At 42.6% G+C, this 21,341-nt stretch overlaps 1 protein-coding gene across 2 annotated transcripts; it reads right to left on the reverse strand.

Annotated features, from left to right (window-relative positions):
• Positions 1–5,063: 5,063 nt before the first annotated feature.
• LOC117443248 (spore coat protein SP65-like) lies at positions 5,064–12,060 on the reverse strand. 2 transcript variants are annotated; one of them, XM_071202560.1, is made up of 5 exons: positions 12,034–12,060; positions 11,609–11,670; positions 11,253–11,339; positions 8,111–8,509; positions 5,064–5,773 (listed from the first exon to the last, which is right to left on the reverse strand). In XM_071202560.1, the coding sequence occupies exons 3-5, from the start codon at positions 11,290–11,292 to the stop codon at positions 5,730–5,732; spliced, it is 483 nt and encodes a 160-aa protein (XP_071058661.1). In that variant the 5' UTR covers positions 11,293–11,339; positions 11,609–11,670; positions 12,034–12,060; the 3' UTR covers positions 5,064–5,729. The 2 variants fall into 2 exon arrangements, with proteins under 2 accessions (XP_071058661.1, XP_071058662.1); XM_071202561.1 differs by lacking the exon at positions 11,609–11,670.
• Between the last annotated feature and the right edge of the window lie 9,281 nt (positions 12,061–21,341).

Raw genomic sequence — 21,341 nt, forward strand, 5'->3', positions numbered from 1 at the left:
GTACTTCAGACTAGCTGCACCTTCACCAGCTACCCTGCAGTCTACAAAGTACTTCAGACTAGCTGCACCTTCACCAGCTACCCTGCAGTCTACAAAGTACTTCAGACTAGCTGCACCTCCACCAGCTACCCTGCAGTCTACAAAGTACTTCAGACTAGCTGCACCTCCACCAGCTACCCTGCAGTCTACAAAGTACTTCAGACTAGCTGCACCTTCACCAGCTACCCTGCAGTCTACAAAGTACTTCAGACTAGCTGCACCTTCACCAGCTACCCTGCAGTCTACAAAGTACTTCAGACTAGCTGCACCTTCACCAGCTACCCTGCAGTCTACAAAGTACTTCAGACTAGCTGCACCTTCACCAGCTACCCTGCAGTCTACAAAGTACTTCAGACTAGCTGCACCTTCACCAGCTACCCTGCAGTCTACAAAGTACTTCAGACTAGCTGCACCTTCACCAGCTACCCTGCAGTCTACAAAGTACTTCAGACTAGCTGCACCTTCACCAGCTACCCTGCAGTCTACAAAGTACTTCAGACTAGCTGCACCTTCACCAGCTACCCTGCAGTCTACAAAGTACTTCAGACTAGCTGCACCTTCACCAGCTACCCTGCAGTCTACAAAGTACTTCAGACTAGCTGCACCTTCACCAGCTACCCTGCAGTCTACAAAGTACTTCAGACTAGCTGCACCTTCACCAGCTACCCTGCAGTCTACAAAGTACTTCAGACTAGCTGCACCTCACCAGCTACCCTGCAGTCTACAAAGTACTTCAGACTAGCTGCACCTTCACCAGCTACCCTGCAGTCTACAAAGTACTTCAGACTAGCTGCACCTTCACCAGCTACCCTGCAGTCTACAAAGTACATTCAGACTAGCTGCACCTTCACCAGCTACCCTGCAGTCTACAAAGTACTTCAGACTAGCTGCACCTTCACCAGCTACCCTGCAGTCTACAAAGTACTTCAGACTAGCTGCACCTTCACCAGCTACCCTGCAGTCTACAAAGTACTTCAGACTAGCTGCACCTTCACCAGCTACCCTGCAGTCTACAAAGTACTTCAGACTAGCTGCACCTTCACCAGCTACCCTGCAGTCTACAAAGTACTTCAGACTAGCTGCACCTTCACCAGCTACCCTGCAGTCTACAAAGTACTTCAGACTAGCTGCACCTTCACCAGCTACCCTGCAGTCTACAAAGTACTTCAGACTAGCTGCACCTTCACCAGCTACCCTGCAGTCTACAAAGTACTTCAGACTAGCTGCACCTTCACCAGCTACCCTGCAGTCTACAAAGTACTTCAGACTAGCTGCACCTTCACCAGCTACCCTGCAGTCTACAAAGTACTTCAGACTAGCTGCACCTTCACCAGCTACCCTGCAGTCTACAAAGTACTTCAGACTAGCTGCACCTTCACCAGCTACCCTGCAGTCTACAAAGTACTTCAGACTAGCTGCACCTTCACCAGCTACCCTGCAGTCTACAAAGTACTTCAGACTAGCTGCACCTTCACCAGCTACCCTGCAGTCTACAAAGTACTTCAGACTAGCTGCACCTTCACCAGCTACCCTGCAGTCTACAAAGTACTTCAGACTAGCTGCACCTTCACCAGCTACCCTGCAGTCTACAAAGTACTTCAGACTAGCTGCACCTTCACCAGCTACCCTGCAGTCTACAAAGTACTTCAGACTAGCTGCACCTTCACCAGCTACCCTGCAGTCTACAAAGTACTTCAGACTAGCTGCACCTTCACCAGCTACCCTGCAGTCTACAAAGTACTTCAGACTAGCTGCACCTTCACCAGCTACCCTGCAGTCTACAAAGTCCATTCAGACTAGCTGCACCTTCACCAGCTACCCTGCAGTCTACAAAGTACTTCAGACTAGCTGCACCTTCACCAGCTACCCTGCAGTCTACAAAGTACTTCAGACTAGCTGCACCTTCCACCAGCTACCCTGCAGTCTACAAAGTACTTCAGACTAGCTGCACCTTCACCAGCTACCCTGCAGTCTACAAAGTACTTCAGACTAGCTGCACCTTCACCAGCTACCCTGCAGTCTACAAAGTACATTCAGACTAGCTGCACCTTCACCAGCTACCCTGCAGTCTACAAAGTACTTCAGACTAGCTGCACCTTCACCAGCTACCCTGCAGTCTACAAAGTACTTCAGACTAGCTGCACCTTCACCAGCTACCCTGCAGTCTACAAAGTACTTCAGACTAGCTGCACCTTCACCAGCTACCCTGCAGTCTACAAAGTACTTCAGACTAGCTGCACCTTCACCAGCTACCCTGCAGTCTACAAAGTACTTCAGACTAGCTGCACCTTCACCAGCTACCCTGCAGTCTACAAAGTACTTCAGACTAGCTGCACCTTCACCAGCTACCCTGCAGTCTACAAAGTACATTCAGACTAGCTGCACCTTCACCAGCTACCCTGCAGTCTACAAAGTACTTCAGACTAGCTGCACCTTCACCAGCTACCCTGCAGTCTACAAAGTACATTCAGACTAGCTGCACCTTCACCAGCTACCCTGCAGTCTACAAAGTACTTCAGACTAGCTGCACCTTCACCAGCTACCCTGCAGTCTACAAAGTACTTCAGACTAGCTGCACCTTCACCAGCTACCCTGCAGTCTACAAAGTACTTCAGACTAGCTGCACCTTCACCAGCGACCCTGCAGTCTACAAAGTACTTCAGACTAGCTGCACCTTCACCAGCTACCCTGCAGTCTACAAAGTACTTCAGACTAGCTGCACCTTCACCAGCTACCCTGCAGTCTACAAAGTACTTCAGACTAGCTGCACCTTCACCAGCTACCCTGCAGTCTACAAAGCCATTCAGACTAGCTGCACCTTCACCAGCTACCCTGCAGTCTACAAAGTACTTCAGACTAGCTGCACCTTCACCAGCTACCCTGCAGTCTACAAAGTACTTCAGACTAGCTGCACCTTCACCAGCTACCCTGCAGTCTACAAAGTACTTCAGACTAGCTGCACCTTCACCAGCTACCCTGCAGTCTACAAAGCCATTCAGACTAGCTGCACCTTCACCAGCTACCCTGCAGTCTACAAAGTACTTCAGACTAGCTGCACCTTCACCAGCTACCCTGCAGTCTACAAAGTACTTCAGACTAGCTGCACCTCCACCAGCTACCCTGCAGTCTACAAAGTACTTCAGACTAGCTGCACCTTCACCAGCTACCCTGCAGTCTACAAAGTACTTCAGACTAGCTGCACCTTCACCAGCTACCCTGCAGTCTACAAAGCCATTCAGACTAGCTGCACCTTCACCAGCTACCCTGCAGTCTACAAAGTACTTCAGACTAGCTGCACCTTCACCAGCTACCCTGCAGTCTACAAAGTACTTCAGACTAGCTGCACCTTCACCAGCTACCCTGCAGTCTACAAAGTACTTCAGACTAGCTGCACCTTCACCAGCTACCCTGCAGTCTACAAAGTACTTCAGACTAGCTGCACCTTCACCAGCTACCCTGCAGTCTACAAAGTACTTCAGACTAGCTGCACCTTCACCAGCTACCCTGCAGTCTACAAAGTCATTCAGACTAGCTGCACCTTCACCAGCTACCCTGCAGTCTACAAAGTACTTCAGACTAGCTGCACCTTCACCAGCTACCCTGCAGTCTACAAAGTACTTCAGACTAGCTGCACCTTCACCAGCTACCCTGCAGTCTACAAAGCCATTCAGACTAGCTGCACCTTCACCAGCTACCCTGCAGTCTACAAAGTACTTCAGACTAGCTGCACCTTCACCAGCTACCCTGCAGTCTACAAAGTACTTCAGACTAGCTGCACCTTCACCAGCTACCCTGCAGTCTACAAAGTACTTCAGACTAGCTGCACCTTCACCAGCTACCCTGCAGTCTACAAAGCCATTCAGACTAGCTGCACCTTCACCAGCTACCCTGCAGTCTACAAAGTACTTCAGACTAGCTGCACCTTCACCAGCTACCCTGCAGTCTACAAAGTACTTCAGACTAGCTGCACCTTCACCAGCTACCCTGCAGTCTACAAAGCCATTCAGACTAGCTGCACCTTCACCAGCTACCCTGCAGTCTACAAAGTACTTCAGACTAGCTGCACCTTCACCAGCTACCCTGCAGTCTACAAAGTACTTCAGACTAGCTGCACCTTCACCAGCTACCCTGCAGTCTACAAAGTACTTCAGACTAGCTGCACCTTCACCAGCTACCCTGCAGTCTACAAAGTACTTCAGACTAGCTGCACCTTCACCAGCTACCCTGCAGTCTACAAAGTACTTCAGACTAGCTGCTCCTTCACCAGCTACCCTGCAGTCTACAAAGTACTTCAGACTAGCTGCACCTCCACCAGCTACCCTGCAGTCTACAAAGTACTTCAGACTAGCTGCACCTTCACCAGCTTTGAGAACACTTTCATGATCAATCATTATAAAACACATCATATATATTATTCTGAAATGGACCAATCTGCATAACGACTACTTTTACTGTCTTTCACTATATTTAGATGAGAATACTTTTCTATTTTCACTTGAGGAACATTTTGAATGCAGGACTTTCACTGTGAGAGAGTATTCCTACACTCTGGTACTTCTACTTTACTCAAGTACAAGATCTGAGTACTCTACTTTTACTGAAGTACAATATCTGAGTACTTCTACTTTCACTCAAGTACAAGATCTGAGTACTTCTACTTTTACTCAAGAACAAGATCTGAGTACTTCTACTTTTACTCAAGCACAAGATCTGAGTACTTCTACTTTTACTCAAGTACAAGATCTGAGTACTTCTACTTTTACTCAAGCACAAGATCTGAGTACTTCTACTTTTACTCAATTACAAGATCTGAGTACTTCTACTTTTACTCAAGAACAAGATCTGAGTACTTCTACTTTTACTCAAGTACAATATCTGAGTACTTCTACTTTTACTCAAGATCTGAGTACTTCTACTTTTACTTATCTGAGTACTTCTGCTTTTACTCAAGCACAAGATCTGAGTACTTCTACTTTTACTCAAGTACAATATGTGAGTACTTATACTGTTACTCAAGAACTAGATCTGAGTACTTCTCTCTCCTCTGCATATATTAGTGTTTGCAGTAAACACTAATTAAAGACGCAGATACTGCACACCGAGTACTCGTATCGTGAACAAACAACTTGGAGAAGTATACGATCCTAATATAATACACATGGACTTTAAGCCAGACAGCTGGAGTCATTGTAGTTCATAGAAGTTATTTATTAAATGTAATTTCAAAGCCTTTTATCTAAGAGAAGCATTCAAGCCGTCCCAACGTCACCTCGACAACAGTAATACATTACATATTAAAAGAAAATATCAATGATTTCTGATAACAGTTTATTTCCTTTGTACACCATCGTAAAAATTAAAAGTAAATTATTGTCGTATGCCTACATCGTAAAGCTGACAGTTAATTATAAAGGGAATTAGTAGTTATAGTAGAAATACAATTATAGTAGAAATACTTTCATCCGTCAATAAAGGGAAAAAACATACAAATTATTTTGTAATCATCTGAAAAAGTGCTCCATGCCGTCTTCGTCTCGGCTCGAGTCATCGTGTCTTCATTCCGATGTGAGCCTTTCAGACACCACGCTTTTATTTCCCAGAGTCCAGTTAAAAGCATCAGGATTGATTTTAGGATGTTAAATGTTTTTAGCTTATAATCCATCATTTGCCTCTTCGGGGAATAACTGCTCTCAGATCTTCCCGGTGAACTTCAGCAGACCGAAGATGCCACCACCTAGAAGCAGAAAGGACCATTGTTATGTTGATCCCTTATGAGGATATTGGCGTTAAACCATCTTGAATGTATTCGCTGAACAAGTCTAGATGAAAGGCTGGGAATGTTATATGCTGTATGGAAATACTTTAAATTAAAATACTTCCGTATTATCACAGTTAGTAATCCATAGTATAGTCTGAGTATTTTCTTCATATATGTAATAAGTAGTGTATGAAATGTTTTGGTCAGATAAATGATCGTATGGTAACTTTAGTTTGTTCTTTAGTTTAATAATGTATTGAGTGTTGTATTTCTTCGTACGGTATGGAATTGTTTCCTCGAATAACACACCATGTTGTTTTGTATCATTTTATTTGTTTTGCTTGGTTGTATCGTATCGTTTTGGAATGTATTGTTTTGTATCATACTGTACCAAGTTGTATCTTATCCTATCATATCCTATAGTTTCGTTACACACTCTACTGTGTCGTTCCGTATTGTTCCCTTTCATTCTGTATCATATCGTACCGTAATGCAGGGTTCCCAACCCCTGGTCCGTGGACCGGTACCTTCATCAGAACAGCGAGTGACTGCAGGCTGCTACGTGTTAACCACACACACCTCTACACACACCTCGACACACACCTCTACACACACCTCTACACACACCTCTACACACACCTCGACACACACCTCTACACACACCTCTACACACACCTCGACACACACCTCTACACACACCTCGACACACACCTCTACACACACCTCTACACATACCTCTACACACACCTCGACACACACCTCGACACACACCTCTACACACACCTCTACACACACCTCGACACACACCTCTACACACACCTCGACACACACCTCTACACACACCTCGACACACACCTCGACACACACCTCTACACACACCTCGACACACACCTCTACACACACCTCTACACACACCTCGACACACACCTCGACACACACCTCGACACACACCTCTACACACACCTCTACACACACCTCGACACACACCTCTACACACACCTCGACACACACCTCGACACACACCTCGACACACACCTCTACACACACCTCGACACACACCTCTACACACACCTCGACACACACCTCGACACACACCTCTACACACACCTCGACACACACCTCTACACACACCTCGACACACACCTCTACACACACCTCTACACATACCTCTACACACACCTCGACACACACCTCGACACACACCTCTACACACACCTCTACACACACCTCGACACACACCTCTACACACACCTCGACACACACCTCGACACACACCTCGACACACACCTCTACACACACCTCTACACACACCTCGACACACACCTCTACACACACCTCGACACACACCTCGACACACACCTCGACACACACCTCTACACACACCTCTACACACACCTCGACACACACCTCTACACACACCTCGACACACACCTCGACACACACCTCGACACACACCTCTACACACACCTCGACACACACCTCTACACACACCTCGACACACACCTCGACACACACCTCTACACACACCTCGACACACACCTCGACACACACCTCTACACACACCTCGACACACACCTCGACACACACCTCGACACACACCTCTACACACACCTCTACACACACCTCTACACACACCTCGACACACACCTCTACACACACCTCGACACACACCTCGACACACACCTCTACACACACCTCGACACACACCTCGACACACACCTCGACACACACCTCTACACACACCTCGACACACACCTCTACACACATCGAACTGCCCGATTACCGATCTCCTTCATAATGCGCCTTCTCCTCGTTTTCCCATCACTGGATTATCCGTAAATCGTAGACAAAACCAAAACGTTGATTTATCTGTTTTCCCGTTTTGGTTTAAAAACTGAGTAACGTCGGTTTTTTGGTTCTACGTTTTTCCGAAAAACCAAAAAACGACACCAGTTCTTTTTTAAACGTTGTTAATATGTTCTGGATGCATATTGTTCTAGTATTTGTTCAGGATGTTACAAACAAGTAGCCTCTGTTGCTGCCTGCTGGTGAGTAAATATTAAAATCAGTTAAAATCGACAACCGGTCTGCGACTTTTTTTTTAATGTATCTGCCGGTCCTTGGCACGATAAAGGTTGGGAACCCCTGCCGTAATGTATGGTATCGTAGCATATCGTATTGTATGGTATCAAATCGTACCATATCATACTGTATCGTATCATATTGTACCGTACCGTACCCTATCGTGACGTATGATGTTTTAGCCAATCGTGTCTGACTGTATTGTTTCCTATCTTAGTGTATTGTACTCACCAACAGCGCCCACACCGGCGATGGAGCCGATGGTAATCCCGGCTATAGCGCCAGATGAAAGCCCTTCGGCTGGAGGAGCCTCAGTTTGTGTAGTCGTTCCTGCGGTTGTTGTTGTAGTAGTTGGGCCCCCTGTTGTGTTAGTTGGGCCCCCTGTGGTATTTGTGGACGCATTGGTTGTCGTAGTTGTGGCTGCTGTGGTAGTTGTGGCTGCTGGGGTAGTTGTGGCTGCTGTGGTAGTTGTGGCTGCTGGGGTAGTTGTGGCTGCTGTGGTAGTTGTGGCTGCTGTGGTAGTTGTGGCTGCTGTGGTAGTTGTGGCTGCTGTGGTAGTTGTGGCTGCTGTGGTAGTTGTGGCTGCTGTGGTAGGAACTACAGTTGAAGACAGCCCAACACACAGAGCGACTGTAAAAGCAAAACACAGAAACCGGTTCAAGATAGTGATGTTACGAACGATTCGATTCTTTTGAACGGCTCTTTGGTACGAACGAAAGGAACCGAGTCGTACTCGGTGAGAGCCGTTCTTTTTATCATTGGTTCTCTGCCTGCCATAAATCCACTGGCTTTCACGTGAACAGTGAAAAAGCTTGATTTTGTTCCCCAAGCGTATTCCGCGAAGACCCGCCCCTACTCTGATTGGTTAGGTTTAGGCAGGAGTGCCTAAAGGGTCTTAACGGAAAACGCATGAGAGAGAAGTTTTGTTTTATTTTGTTGTATATTATATAGTCAAAGGTTTTTGGATATTGAGGGATTTTGGGATTTGTGTCACTGAATAAATCATAAAATACTACAAACGGCCATAAAATGATCTGTTTCCTCCAGTCTTTAGGTATAAAAGTTTCTGTAAGTTAGGGTTGGGATAAAGAGGGAAACACCTTTAACTAATAGACATCACCATTACACCTCCTCAGTTGATTACCGACATTAAGACAATTATTTTTTGCATTACAAATGTTCTGAAATGTTATGTTTAAATATGCTAATGTGGCATTATGGTATGCTGGCGTTGGTCAATTCAAGAGAAATCTGCAGATGCAAAAGTTAGTGAAGCAAATGTGTGAAAATAAGATTTTATGGATCAAAAAACAATATCATTGTCTCACTGACTTCATCTCGACTTTTATTTTGAAAAATCTCAACACAGACTCATAGTTCAGCTTTAAAGTCCTTTTATCATCGTCCATAACATGTTGAGTGAATCCAGAAGTGTTGCTGTTTAAACAAAGCAAACAGTATTTATGGAGAAACTTAGTGCTCGTGAATGTGTGTGTAAAAAGTTTGTAAAACAGTGTGCAATGTCAAAGATGAAGAATATGACTGACCCACCCTTTCAACAAACACTATTAACTTTATGACCCTGAAGCTATGACCTCTATCAACGCTTTGTCTCCATTGGAAAGTTTCGACAGTTTTTGCAAATGGACCCAATTATCAGTATGTAGTGTATCTACTTTAAAGAGTCCTCTCCTGCTGATGTTCAGGTGTATATCAGTATGTAGTGTCTCTACTTTAAAGAGTCCTCTCCTGCTGATGTTCAGGTGTATATCAGTATGTAGTGTCTCTACTTTAAAGAGTCCTCTCCTGCTGATGTTCAGGTGTATATCAGTATGTAGTGTCTCTACTTTAAAGAGTCCTCTCCTGCTGATGTTCAGGTGTATATCAGTATGTAGTGTCTCTACTTTAAAGAGTCCTCTCCTGCTGATGTTCAGGTGTATATCAGTATGTAGTGTCTCTACTTTAAAGAGTCCTCTCTGCTGATGTTCAGGTGGATATCAGTATGTAGTGTCTCTACTTTAAAGAGTCCTCTCCTGCTGATGTTCAGGTGTATATCAGTATGTAGTGTCTCTACTTTAAAGAGTCCTCTCCTGCTGATGTTCAGGTGTATATCAGTATGTAGTGTCTCTACTTTAAAGAGTCCTCTCTGCTGATGTTCAGGTGTATATCAGTATGTAGTGTCTCTACTTTAAAGAGTCCTCTCCTGCTGATGTCCAGGTGTATATCAGTATGTAGTGTCTCTACTTTAAAGAGTCCTCTCCTGCTGATGTTCAGGTGTATATCAGTATGTAGTGTCTCTACTTTAAAGAGTCCTCTCTGCTGATGTTCAGGTGTATATCAGTATGTAGTGTCTCTACTTTAAAGAGTCCTCTCCTGCTGATGTTCAGGTGTATATCAGTATGTAGTGTCTCTACTTTAAAGAGTCCTCTCCTGCTGATGTTCAGGTGTATATCAGTATGTAGTGTCTCTACTTTAAAGAGTCCTCTCCTGCTGATGTTCAGGTGTATATCAGTATGTAGTGTCTCTACTTTAAAGAGTCCTCTCCTGCTGATGTTCAGGTGTATATCAGTATGTAGTGTCAAAAGAGATATAACGCAATGTTTAATATATATATATGTGTGTGGCAGTGAGACTTCTGCTAAACGCTCAGCTGAGGGGAAAAAAACCGATAAAAAAACCGATAAAAAAACCGATAAAACTAAAATCTATTTCCTCCTTTACCATCTGGAAAGTTCTCTGTCATAAACGGGGATGTGAAGTTAATGAATGACTAAAGCCCATCCACACATTTATTTGCCATGTCCTCCTCACTGCTTTGAGTTTCACATTTGGTTTTTACCACTTTTAAAGATATGAAATGACTTAAAACAATTAAAGCATTGCTCACTTTGTTGTGTCTGTTTTGTTATTTAGATATCACAATAATCCTAATTTCACTCCTTAAATTACCAATTCTGTGTCTCCAGACGCCCTCAATGTAATATCCATCAAAAAACAATTATCCCTTTCTTACAAGGCACTTAAACTGCATGTTGTTACTAATGCTTTGTAGGCCAGTTATACGTTTTAATAAGCCGACTTTTGGGTTGCCAGGTTGTGGAAATCCCTTTGACTAGTTGGCCATTAACCTTCTATATCTTTTATAAATCTGAACATAAATCCTTTTTACCCATTAAGTGCAGACTAAATTATTATTAAAATCCTTTAATTAGCACCTTTTTATTGCCATTTAAACCTTGAATTACGAACATGTGTTAATGTTCAATCGTCATTTATAATTACCTGGCAACAAATCTGTTATGAATAATGGCTTTCAACAAAATACGAGATGTTTTTTATATATATTATTGTACAAAATGAAATGGTTTTTTACCTGAGCCCAGGAGGCAGAGAGTCAGAAGAGGGAGTTTCATTTTGTCAGATGTTTAAGAATAAATCTGTTTTTGAAGATGCTCTGTTGCTGGAAACACAAAGAAACAAATAGTTATTATCGGTGCAAACACACATGTAGTACGTACGGGCGCATCTCTTATCTAATCTATTCTGCGTCGTGAACAGGAAATGTTAAATAAAATAAATTACACCCAGCTCTACTAAAGCTACACTTAGTTATCACCCTTAACTCACCTTATCCACCTTTAAAGAATATTCATCATTAAACCGTAAATAATCATTCAAGATTTTAAAAAAATTACATTTGGTCATATTTGTTTATTTGACTATACTTACTTGTTTGCCTGTCCTTGTGTGTCTCCCTCTCACTGTAAAGCGTCTTTGAGTTGTGAAAAGCGCTATATAAATAAAATGCATTATTATAATATTAGCTGCTTTACGATGATCCTTAAGTATTTAGTACCATACATTTTTACTTTTCCTGATAAAAAAATAACACATTCAATCAAAAATAGAACAAAACAAGTATATAACTATCGAGCCGATACATTTCCAGGTCATATTAGAGAGCTATCCCCAGAACATTGACCTGGACTGGCACCGGTTTTCCCTTCACATGTTCTTACCGTGCAGGATAAATGTAGTATTGAGCAAAAGAAGTTGTATTTTTTAAATATATTTGTTTATTTCTATCAGAAACTATTAATGTTCTTTAACAAAAATTTTTTTTTAAACGTAACGAGGAGAGCTGCAGTACTCACCTGAGCGGCTGTAGGTCACGACTTTCCTCTCTTCCCGTAAGACAGGCAGATATCGTGCTTTTATGAGACCTTTATCTTCTGTAGCCCTCCCATCTTTATGTGCGTGTGTGTGTGTGTGTGTGTGTGTGTGTGTGTGTGTGTGTGTGTGTGTGTGTGTGTGTGTGTGTGTGTGTGTGTGTGTGTGTGTGTGTGTGTGTGTGTGTGTGTGTGTTGTAATACATCATCCCTGCTCAGCTGAATGTACAAGGCATGTATTGATTTAATAGGTTTTATTAATACTTACCACAGAGCTATATTTGTTTTTTACGGCTCTCACGCTGCAGGAAGAACATCTCCCTGTAATGAATAGAAAGCATGGGAACTTTTCTAAATATTCAACGGCATATCTTTAACTTTAACACGAAGAGAAATCAATCTAATCCGTTCTGGGTCACAAACAGGAAATGTTAAATTACGTAAATGAAACCTAGGTTTACTAAAACTCCTAAACTGACTTTATGCACCTTTTAACTTAATATCGAGTTCAAAAGCCAATTGTCGATCAACTATTCATCATTAAAGAGTAAATACAAGAGAACAAATGTCAAATTAACACATTATACGAATGAATAATTATTAAACATGTCAGAAAATGTCAAATGTGTTTATATTAGTTGCTGTTTAATGATAATTGACTATTTACCTCCCTACTTTGTTTTACTTTTCCTCAATCAAAACACATTCATTCAAAGATGTAACAAAAAAAAGACTCTAACTCTCAAGCTGATATATTTTGTGGTCCTTTCTGAGAATTATCACAAGAGTAATGAGTGTTAGTCCCCTGCCCCAAAGCGATTTGTGTTCCCGCGCCTCTCGTGCAAATGATAATTTGTAAATGTCATTGCTTTATGCAAACCAAATTAGAATAAATGGAAATGTGTGATCTCTGTTTCCATCTTTTTCCCCCACGACTTCCAAAACAACCAGATCGAACATCGCCATGGCACGATTCACCAGACCCAGGCGTCAGAGAATCCCTTACAGAGGGCATTCCTCTCCTCCTGAAGTCTTTTGAAGCTGGTCCTTGAGTTAGCGGTATGCTAGCTTAACTAGCCGACTAGCACCGTTAGCTGGCTCATCAAAGATTGATCCAATGGGAAGCAGACCGAGGTGACGGTCTGATATCCTTCAGTTTTTCTCCGCTTGATGAGCTGCACGGTTACTAAAAACACACCGTCACCACCACAGCATTTCATTCACATGGATACGCGGGGAAAGAGTGCCAGTTTTTCCTACTCACTGATCTGCAACAATAACAAAAACACTGGGAGGCCAGCATTCAAGACACTGTTGACATTAAAGGTCTCCTGTCATGCTATGTTAGGCTTACATTATGGGTCTCAGATATATACAAATATATAAAAACATGTCTGTGAAGTGTTTTTCTCAAAATACCAAACAGATCATGCATTTTAGAAATCCCTCATATCCCTCTATTCCAGGGATGCCATATCATGTTCCAAACCACATCAAGGATCCTCTCTGAAACAGTCTGGAGCTCAAAGGCGTTCTCTCTTGCCGGTTACACCACAAGGTGAGTTCCTTTCTACTTCCTGCTTCTTCACACACATGCTCTCCAGCACAGGTTAGCTCTGAGTGCTAGCGATGCTAATGTAAACACCGACCATATTACGTCCAAAACAGTCGGGCGTTGTTTCTGATAGCAACGTTTCTGATTGGGCCGTGGGTCCACATTTCAGATGTTACGTCATATCGGACTTCAAATCTGGATCAGCTTGTTCCCCGTTTTTAAAGATTTGGGTACGGAGGAAAAGAGAGAGGGTTTTATTTCCTGACGCTGCGTGAGTTCCCCGACACACGTTGATGTTGATGTAGAGAAGACATCAAAAAGTGCATTTTGCATGATAGGTCCCCTTTAAAGGTGCCCTATTAGACTTTTTTGCGGTTGTCCGTTTCCTGATGCGTGTTAAAGAGGTGTGTGTGCATGTACATGTGTGCAACATGTCACAGTAGAGACACTCAATACTAATATGAACCTGAAAATGAGTAGAATAGGGCCCCTTTAATGTTGACTCTATTTGTAAAACAGTCTGCAGTTTTACAATCGAAGCCATCAATAGCAAACGCCTGGAAAATGTGGGAGGGTCATGCAGATATAAACTAACATTGTTAAATTCTGATAAGAGTTATCTTCACGGTTCATATTGCAAAAGAATAAATGGTGGAGGATATTTGAAATGCCGCTTAAAGGGAGGTTCAGGCACGGTAGAGAGTCTTAAGCTAAGAAAAGTGCGCATGTGAGGGCGTAGCTGGAAAGGAGAGTGACGTCAATAGGCTGTAAATGAGATGGAAGATTTCTACATATTGACACAAGGAACATTTGACCTTGGGAACAACGAGACATATAAAGAGGATACGAGTTGGGCAGCAGTTCTGTGTTTTTAAGATCTTTTGTTGCTAATAATTATTATCTTACTTACCTTGGTACCTACTTACATAGTTTCTTACTTACTTACTTATTTATAGCTATTTACTTAATAAGCAGCTAATGAGGCCGAATGACGGATTCAAACCCTCGCTCTGCAGAGGCGGAGCTTCAAGATGCAGATGTGAAGACAAATAGATGCAGGAGTTGGGAGGGTTACATGTAGTCTGTACATTAACATATCGGAGCAGCTGCCTCTCACAAAGCAGATGCAGGCAGCAGGTTTATAGATTCACCCTGAAAGTATTATCCACGGAACAGCTGACGGAGAAGAGAGAGCATCCGATCCTTTACAAACACTCGATGCTCTTTTTAGGTTTTAACTAACACTGTAACCGTAGGAACCTCCAAATGTCTCTTTGTAACTTCATGCAATCATTATCAAACATATCATATCTATTATTCTGAAATGGACTGTGACTACTTTCACTGTCGCTACTTTCGCTATATTTTGATGCTAATACTTTTCTACTTTCACTTGAGGAACATTTTGAATGCAGGACTTTTACTGTGACAGAGTATTCCTACCTACTTTCTAAGATTATATTACTTTCATACTTACTTACTTACTTACTTACTTACTTACCTACCAACTATAGTTGAGTAAGTAAGTAAGTAAGGAAGTAAGTAAGTAAGTAAGTAAGTAAGTAAGTAAGTAAGTAAGTAAGTATGAATCTAGCCAAGTAGGTAGTTGGTAGGTAGTATGTAAGTAAGTAATATAATCTTAGAAAGTAGGTAGTAAGTAAATAGCTGTAAGTAAGTAAGTAAGTAAGTAAGTAAGTAAGTAGGAAAGTAGGTAAGTATGAATCTAGCCAGGTATACCTACCTGGCTAGATTCATACTTACTTACTTACCAACCAACTACTATCTGGCTAGATTAATACTTACTTACTTTCCTACTTATTTACTTACTTACTTACTTATTTACTCACCTGCCTACTTTCATACTTACTTACTTACTTACTTACCTACCAACTACCTACATGGCTAGATTCATACTTACCTACTTTCCTTCTTACTTACTTACTCACCTGCCTACCTATTTTTTACTTACTGACTTAACTAATTTCTAGGATCGATTCTCTTACATAATCCAACTGCCCCCCACCATTAAACAACACAAATGCCTGGAGAAAATACAAATAAAAGTACATGTTTTTAAACAACAGTTTTAAAAGGATTCAGTCGTCTATTCAGTTTTGTTCTAGAGAATAAAACAAAATACCAAAAGATTTTCACAAAAGATTTGGATTTTCTTTCAATCCAAGTTGGAAAAACCACAGAATGAATGGTCTGTTATGATTGTATTGGTTTTAAATCAGTGAGTCAGTCAGAAATGGATTGAGGAGCCAAACCATCAAGTGCTTCCGAGACTAGTTTAAGTTTTGAATTGTTTGGTTTAAGTACCGGAGTAATACTGTGTGTTTGACTTGATCTGAAGCTTTTTGATTTTTGATTTTCCCGCCAAATAATACAAACTTTCACCCTGAGGCAAATGCACTTTTGTTTCTACAATCATGCTGACATATGAATCTTTGTACCTTTCAAATGATAAAATCATTTCCTGCTAGGTTCGTTCCAATACACTGGTGTTTACAATCTTTTTATTGGTATCCTTATAACCCCGATGAGGAAGAGATATGTTTATTCTGTATCAGAATATAAAATGATAAGCTGTATCTGTGTCTATACTCACCAAGCAGAAGCATGTTTGAAGAAAAAAAAAAAAGCAAATGTCTAAGCAGTGACCCCTGTGGGACCCCTGAAAAAGTACTTGTAGCTGATTTAGAGCGACCAAAACATGTTCCTTAAAGACTGTTAAAATAATAGGGACTGTCTTTTTGATGTTTGTGTTATACATATGTTTTTTTGAAAGAAAATTGTTATACTACGACACCATTCTCAATACCGTTCAGAGATGATAAAGACCGCCTTACTGATGGGACAATTTGTACTTTGCATAACCAAATGTTTCTGCCAACATGAACAGGAGAGCAGTGTACTGGCTACTGGTATCTGATTGGCACATCGTCGGTGTATGACATATCATACTGAAGGTTGTATAGGTTTATTAATGGTTATGATATGAGATTAGGTTTTATTTTGGTTCTTTTATGGTAACACCTTGGTCTAGAGCCCATAATTATTAATATTATTAATGATTGAGTGTCCTTGCATCTTCTTGAGTGTCCTTTCATCTTAATGTGTACGTTTTGTATACCTCGGGACTGTGGGAAACAGTATTTCGACCTTTCTGTGTGTACAAACATATTTTGAAATTGACAATAAAGTTGACTTTGACTTTGAATCCTCAGAAATGGATGGACCCCATGAAAAGTCCCAGCTAATAGACGCCATTTAGACTTTATTTAGATCAAGAATCATACAATGTTTTATTTTTGTTGTTTTTAGTAAGTGTGTAATGGGAACATTTGGGTAAAAATGGTTATCATTGCCCTTCTGTGGTGGACAGTACTAGGTCCACCAACAGAAAATGTCTGGACCCCATTAACATTTCCAGTTAATAGACTTCACCAAAATCTGCTGTGTTGACAGCTAAGAGAGACTTACTCACTGTGGGTGTTTCTCAATGTCGAGGAAGGATGCTCCAGAGCCACTATTTCAAGGATGCTACGTCATCGAGTCCCGCCGAAGAGCTGTTCCAATGTCCAGGATGCTTGGAATTCTACAGAGGCCGGCGTCCTTCGTTGCGGCAAATTTCGAGGCTGCACATGTGTATCCTCCGCAGTCTTAAAATCCCCACAATGCTTTGCGCATGGACCAATTTCGCTCCATTTAAGACACATATGACACACACCTGTCAGCCTGTTCCACCATTCTTCGTTTTCCGAGGCTAGGAAGGATTCTTGCCTCGCTTCTGAAGGACCTGACTCAGAGGGACATATCCTACCAAGGAAGCGTCCTCGACATTGAGAAACACCCATAGACTTTTAAAGGATAACTCGTGGTTATGACGAGGCCTTAGGTTATATTTTGGCAAAATGTACAACAACAATCAAAAATACCATGACGTTAAGCCAATCTGAACTTTGGCTCACGTGGGTGTAAAGTTGGGTGACTCCATGTTGCTTAACCTGTTAAGCCCGAAGGTCCCCGCCGGCGGGGACCCTGGGTTTTTTTTCACGACACTGTGTCTCAGGGCATCTTAATATTTAAAAACTATTAATGTGTTATACCAGATTAACGAGAAGAATCTCAGCTAACTGACAATATGAACCATTTTTACAGAAAAAAAACACAAGTCTCACAAGAAGCGTTAGCATTAGCCCTTAGCTAAAACGGGCAGATGCTACTTCCGGTGCTGACTAACAAAAACGATCTTTAAAACTTAATATGTTCTGCACAAACTACATATCATCTGAAAGCTGATACTCCACAGATTATTTGGTTATAAGTATCATCACTGTAGGACACAAACTCACTGAGCGAGCAGCCAGAACAGAGAAGAAAAAAAACAATAGTTTTCAAAACCATAACAATAATTATGTCTTACCGTGGCTGTTTTGTGATCAAAGCTCGTGTTCAAGGGAATACAAACGCTGCTTAAAGTTAATCCAATGTCTCTTAGTCACTTTAGAATTGTTCCTGATAATCTATCATTACATTCATGACAGCAGAGTTGGTATAAAGTTTCGCAGTCCTGAGCTAATGCTGTCAAACATGCTGTTTACGCAAACCTCTCTCTACTTGACGTAAGTGTCTAGCGACCACTGGGTTCCAAAGATATGATCCTGCGTAGTATAAACTACGCCCGCTCTGGCTCCATTACGCATTACGCAGCAGGACCCTACCGAAGCAGGACTGCACCACAGCACCACAGCAGGACTGCACCACAGCACGCAGCGACGATAGCAGGTAACAGGTAACAGAGCACATTTCAAGGACGTTGATTTCTTTGCTTTTAGATCTTTTTCTTGTGTATCCTCTTTCCATTTTAGCAAATAATGGCAGCCAGAAGGGAGAGGTTCACCACCGAGCAGGTGCTAGAGATGCTAGCTGACGATAGCGGGGCTATGATCATACCAGATGACTCTTCGTCGGATGATGAAGATCTCCTCCAGCCAGACCTGGATCCGAACCGTAGTGACTCGGATGTTGAATATGACCGGTAAGTTTCAAATTAGTCCGGTAAAATAAATTCTGCCCAGACATTTGACCGGCGAGAAAAAATCCTAGCGGAAACCCTGATATATATGTGTTTATTTATTTGGTGTAATATTATTCATTTATAGTCCAATATTATCCTTTTTATATATTACTTTTGTGTTTGGTGGAACTGCATCACAGTGCTAGCTTAGCCAATAAGCTACAGGAATGATTAGGCAAAAAGCTAAATAGTGTTACTTGTCTTTTTGGAGTTACGTTTTCTAAATGAATGGCCAGTGAATGAATATACATGTGTTTACTTATCTATTTGGTGTAATATTATTCATTTATAGTCCAATATTATCCTATAAGTATAAGCCAGTGAATTAATCTAATCTCTTTGTTTTTCCACATTTGTTTTCAGTGATGCAGTTGATGCCACTCAGCCTGTCTCAACAACGCCAAGACCATCCACCCAGCCATCCCCACCCTCACATCCACAGCCATCTACTTCCACTCAGCCTGCCTCAAGAAATCCACGACCATCCACCCAGCCATCCCCACCCTCACATCCACAGCCGTCTACTTCCACTCAGCCTGCCTCAACAAAGCCACGACCATCCACTCAGCCATCCCCACCCTCACATCCATCAACGTCTGCTTCCCACTCTGCTTCTGATTCTGAGACACCCAAAGAGCTGCCATACAAAAGGAAAGGAAAAACATCTCTAAAACCCAGGAAGCGTGGCCGAGGTGGGTCTTCCTCTTCCAGAACAACCGAGGAAGAACTCAGGTGGCACAACAGAGAGGATAAAGACCGAAGACCAGAGCCATTGAGGTTCATACCAGCCAGGATCCCAGGCCCAACCATTGACAGCACTGCAGCATGGTCTCCCCTCTCCATTTTCAGGCTTTTTTTTAGCACTGCCGTGGTTAATATAATCATTGTGAAGGAGATTACAGGCAGGAAAGAAATATCTTTGGAAAGTGCTGACTGCAAGGGATTTTTACACTTTCCTGGCCATTATCATTTTCACAGGCCTCATCCACGTTCACCAACGATCGGACTACTGGAGGAAGAAATGGCCGTACTACTTCTCATTCCCAACTGATAGGATGTCCCGGCAACGCTTTGAAGCCATCAGGTGGTCTTTGCACCTGAGCAACCCTGAAGAAGACGAGGAAAACGATCGCAAAAGGAACACCGCAGAGTACGACAGACTTTTCAAAATCAAGCCCCTGTACACTGACATCATTGCTGCCTGCAAAGCACATTTCCAGCCCTATCAGAAGATTTCCATAGATGAAAGGATGGTTGCTTCCAAGGCCCGCATCAGCATGAAGCAGTACGCGAAAGACAAGCCAACAAAGTGGGGATACAAACTGTTTGTGCTTACGGATTCCTCAACGGCATACACCTGGAATTTGTTTGTGTACACAGGGAAGAGTGAGTTCACCGAAGGCAAGGGACTCAGCTACTCCTCCGTGATGGACCTCCTGCCACTCCGTCTGCTCGGTGGGGGCTACACACTCTTTGTGGACAACTTTTACGCCAGCCCCACCCTCTTTGGGGATTTGTCCACTAAAAACATTGGCTGTTGTGGGACCATTAGGAAAAATCCAGTTGGTTTTCCACAAACTCAGTTGAACGCCCTTCCGAAGAAGGCTGAAAGGGGAGATTTGCGGTGGATAAGGAAAGGCAAACTCCTGTTTGTGAAGTGGATGGACACCCGTGAAGTGTCCATGTGTTCCACCGTGCACGAGGCCTTCAGCGGTCAGACGGTCCAGCGGAAAGTGAAACGGGCTGGCGTGTGGGAAACCAAGAACGTTCCCGTTCCTGACGCTGTGGTGGACTACAACCAAAGCATGGGCGGCGTGGATGTGTCCGACGCTTTGATCGGGTACTACAGCGTTCTCCACAAAACCATGAAATGGTACAAGACTTTTTTTTTTCATTTCATGGACATTGAACAGCTTCCTTCTACACAAGGAGCTGTTCAAGATGAGGAGTGACCCCAGCAGGACAAAGCCACACACCCAGAAGTCCTTCAGGGAGCAGCTTGCTGCAGAATTGTTGGAGTTTGCTGAAGGCCCTGCACCTCCACCACCCCCTCCTGCAACACTCACATGCATGCCCGAGTATTATGGGGAAGATGCCACCAAGGTCAGGAAGAACTGCAGGAGGTGCCTAGATGCTGGACTCAAAAGGGTGAAGACACCTGTGTACTGCAGGAAGTGCCAGGTCCCTCTGTGCTTCACTGTCAAAAGAACTGTTTCAGGGAGTGGCACGACCTAAATACTGGAACATTCAGGTAGGTATAAAGTTCAGGTAGGTATAACGTTTTGCGAGTGTTTATTTAAAAAAAAATACTTGTTGTTTTTACATACCTAGTGTGATTTTATTGTATAGTGTGTTGGTAAAATGTTTGTTTTTACATGCCTATAGTGTGTTGGTAAAATGTTTGAAACAAATCTGCCCCAGTTGGAGTAAAATGTTACCTATGTTTCTGTTTTTTTTATTGTGCAAGTACACCTACACACAATGACCTACAGTGTAGTTTTATTGTATAGTGCGTTGGTACAGTTACACACACACACATTCATGTTTGGGTGGAATGAATACCTATAGTGATGATTCAATGTAATACAATGATTTTTATAGTCTGGTACCTGAAAAAGGTCAAATGGCACTGATGGAACCAAATGTGCCCAAATG

The sequence above is a fragment of the Pseudochaenichthys georgianus genome, unplaced genomic scaffold (assembly GCF_902827115.2).
Source record: "Pseudochaenichthys georgianus unplaced genomic scaffold, fPseGeo1.2 scaffold_565_arrow_ctg1, whole genome shotgun sequence".
NCBI lineage: Eukaryota > Metazoa > Chordata > Actinopteri > Perciformes > Channichthyidae > Pseudochaenichthys > Pseudochaenichthys georgianus.

What these genes read in the sequence shown, in the direction of transcription:
- LOC117443248 (XM_071202561.1), bottom strand. Translation starts at nt 11,292, where the DNA reads ATGAAACTCCCTCTTCTGACTCTCTGCCTCCTGGGCTCAG. An exon ending in TCTCTGCCTCCTGGGCTCAG is followed by an intron (nt 8,510 to 11,252) that starts GTAAAAAACCAT and finishes TTGCTTTTACAG; the next exon opens with TCGCTCTGTGTGTTGGGCTG. An exon ending in CGCCGGTGTGGGCGCTGTTG is followed by an intron (nt 5,774 to 8,110) that starts GTGAGTACAATA and finishes TTCTGCTTCTAG; the next exon opens with GTGGTGGCATCTTCGGTCTG.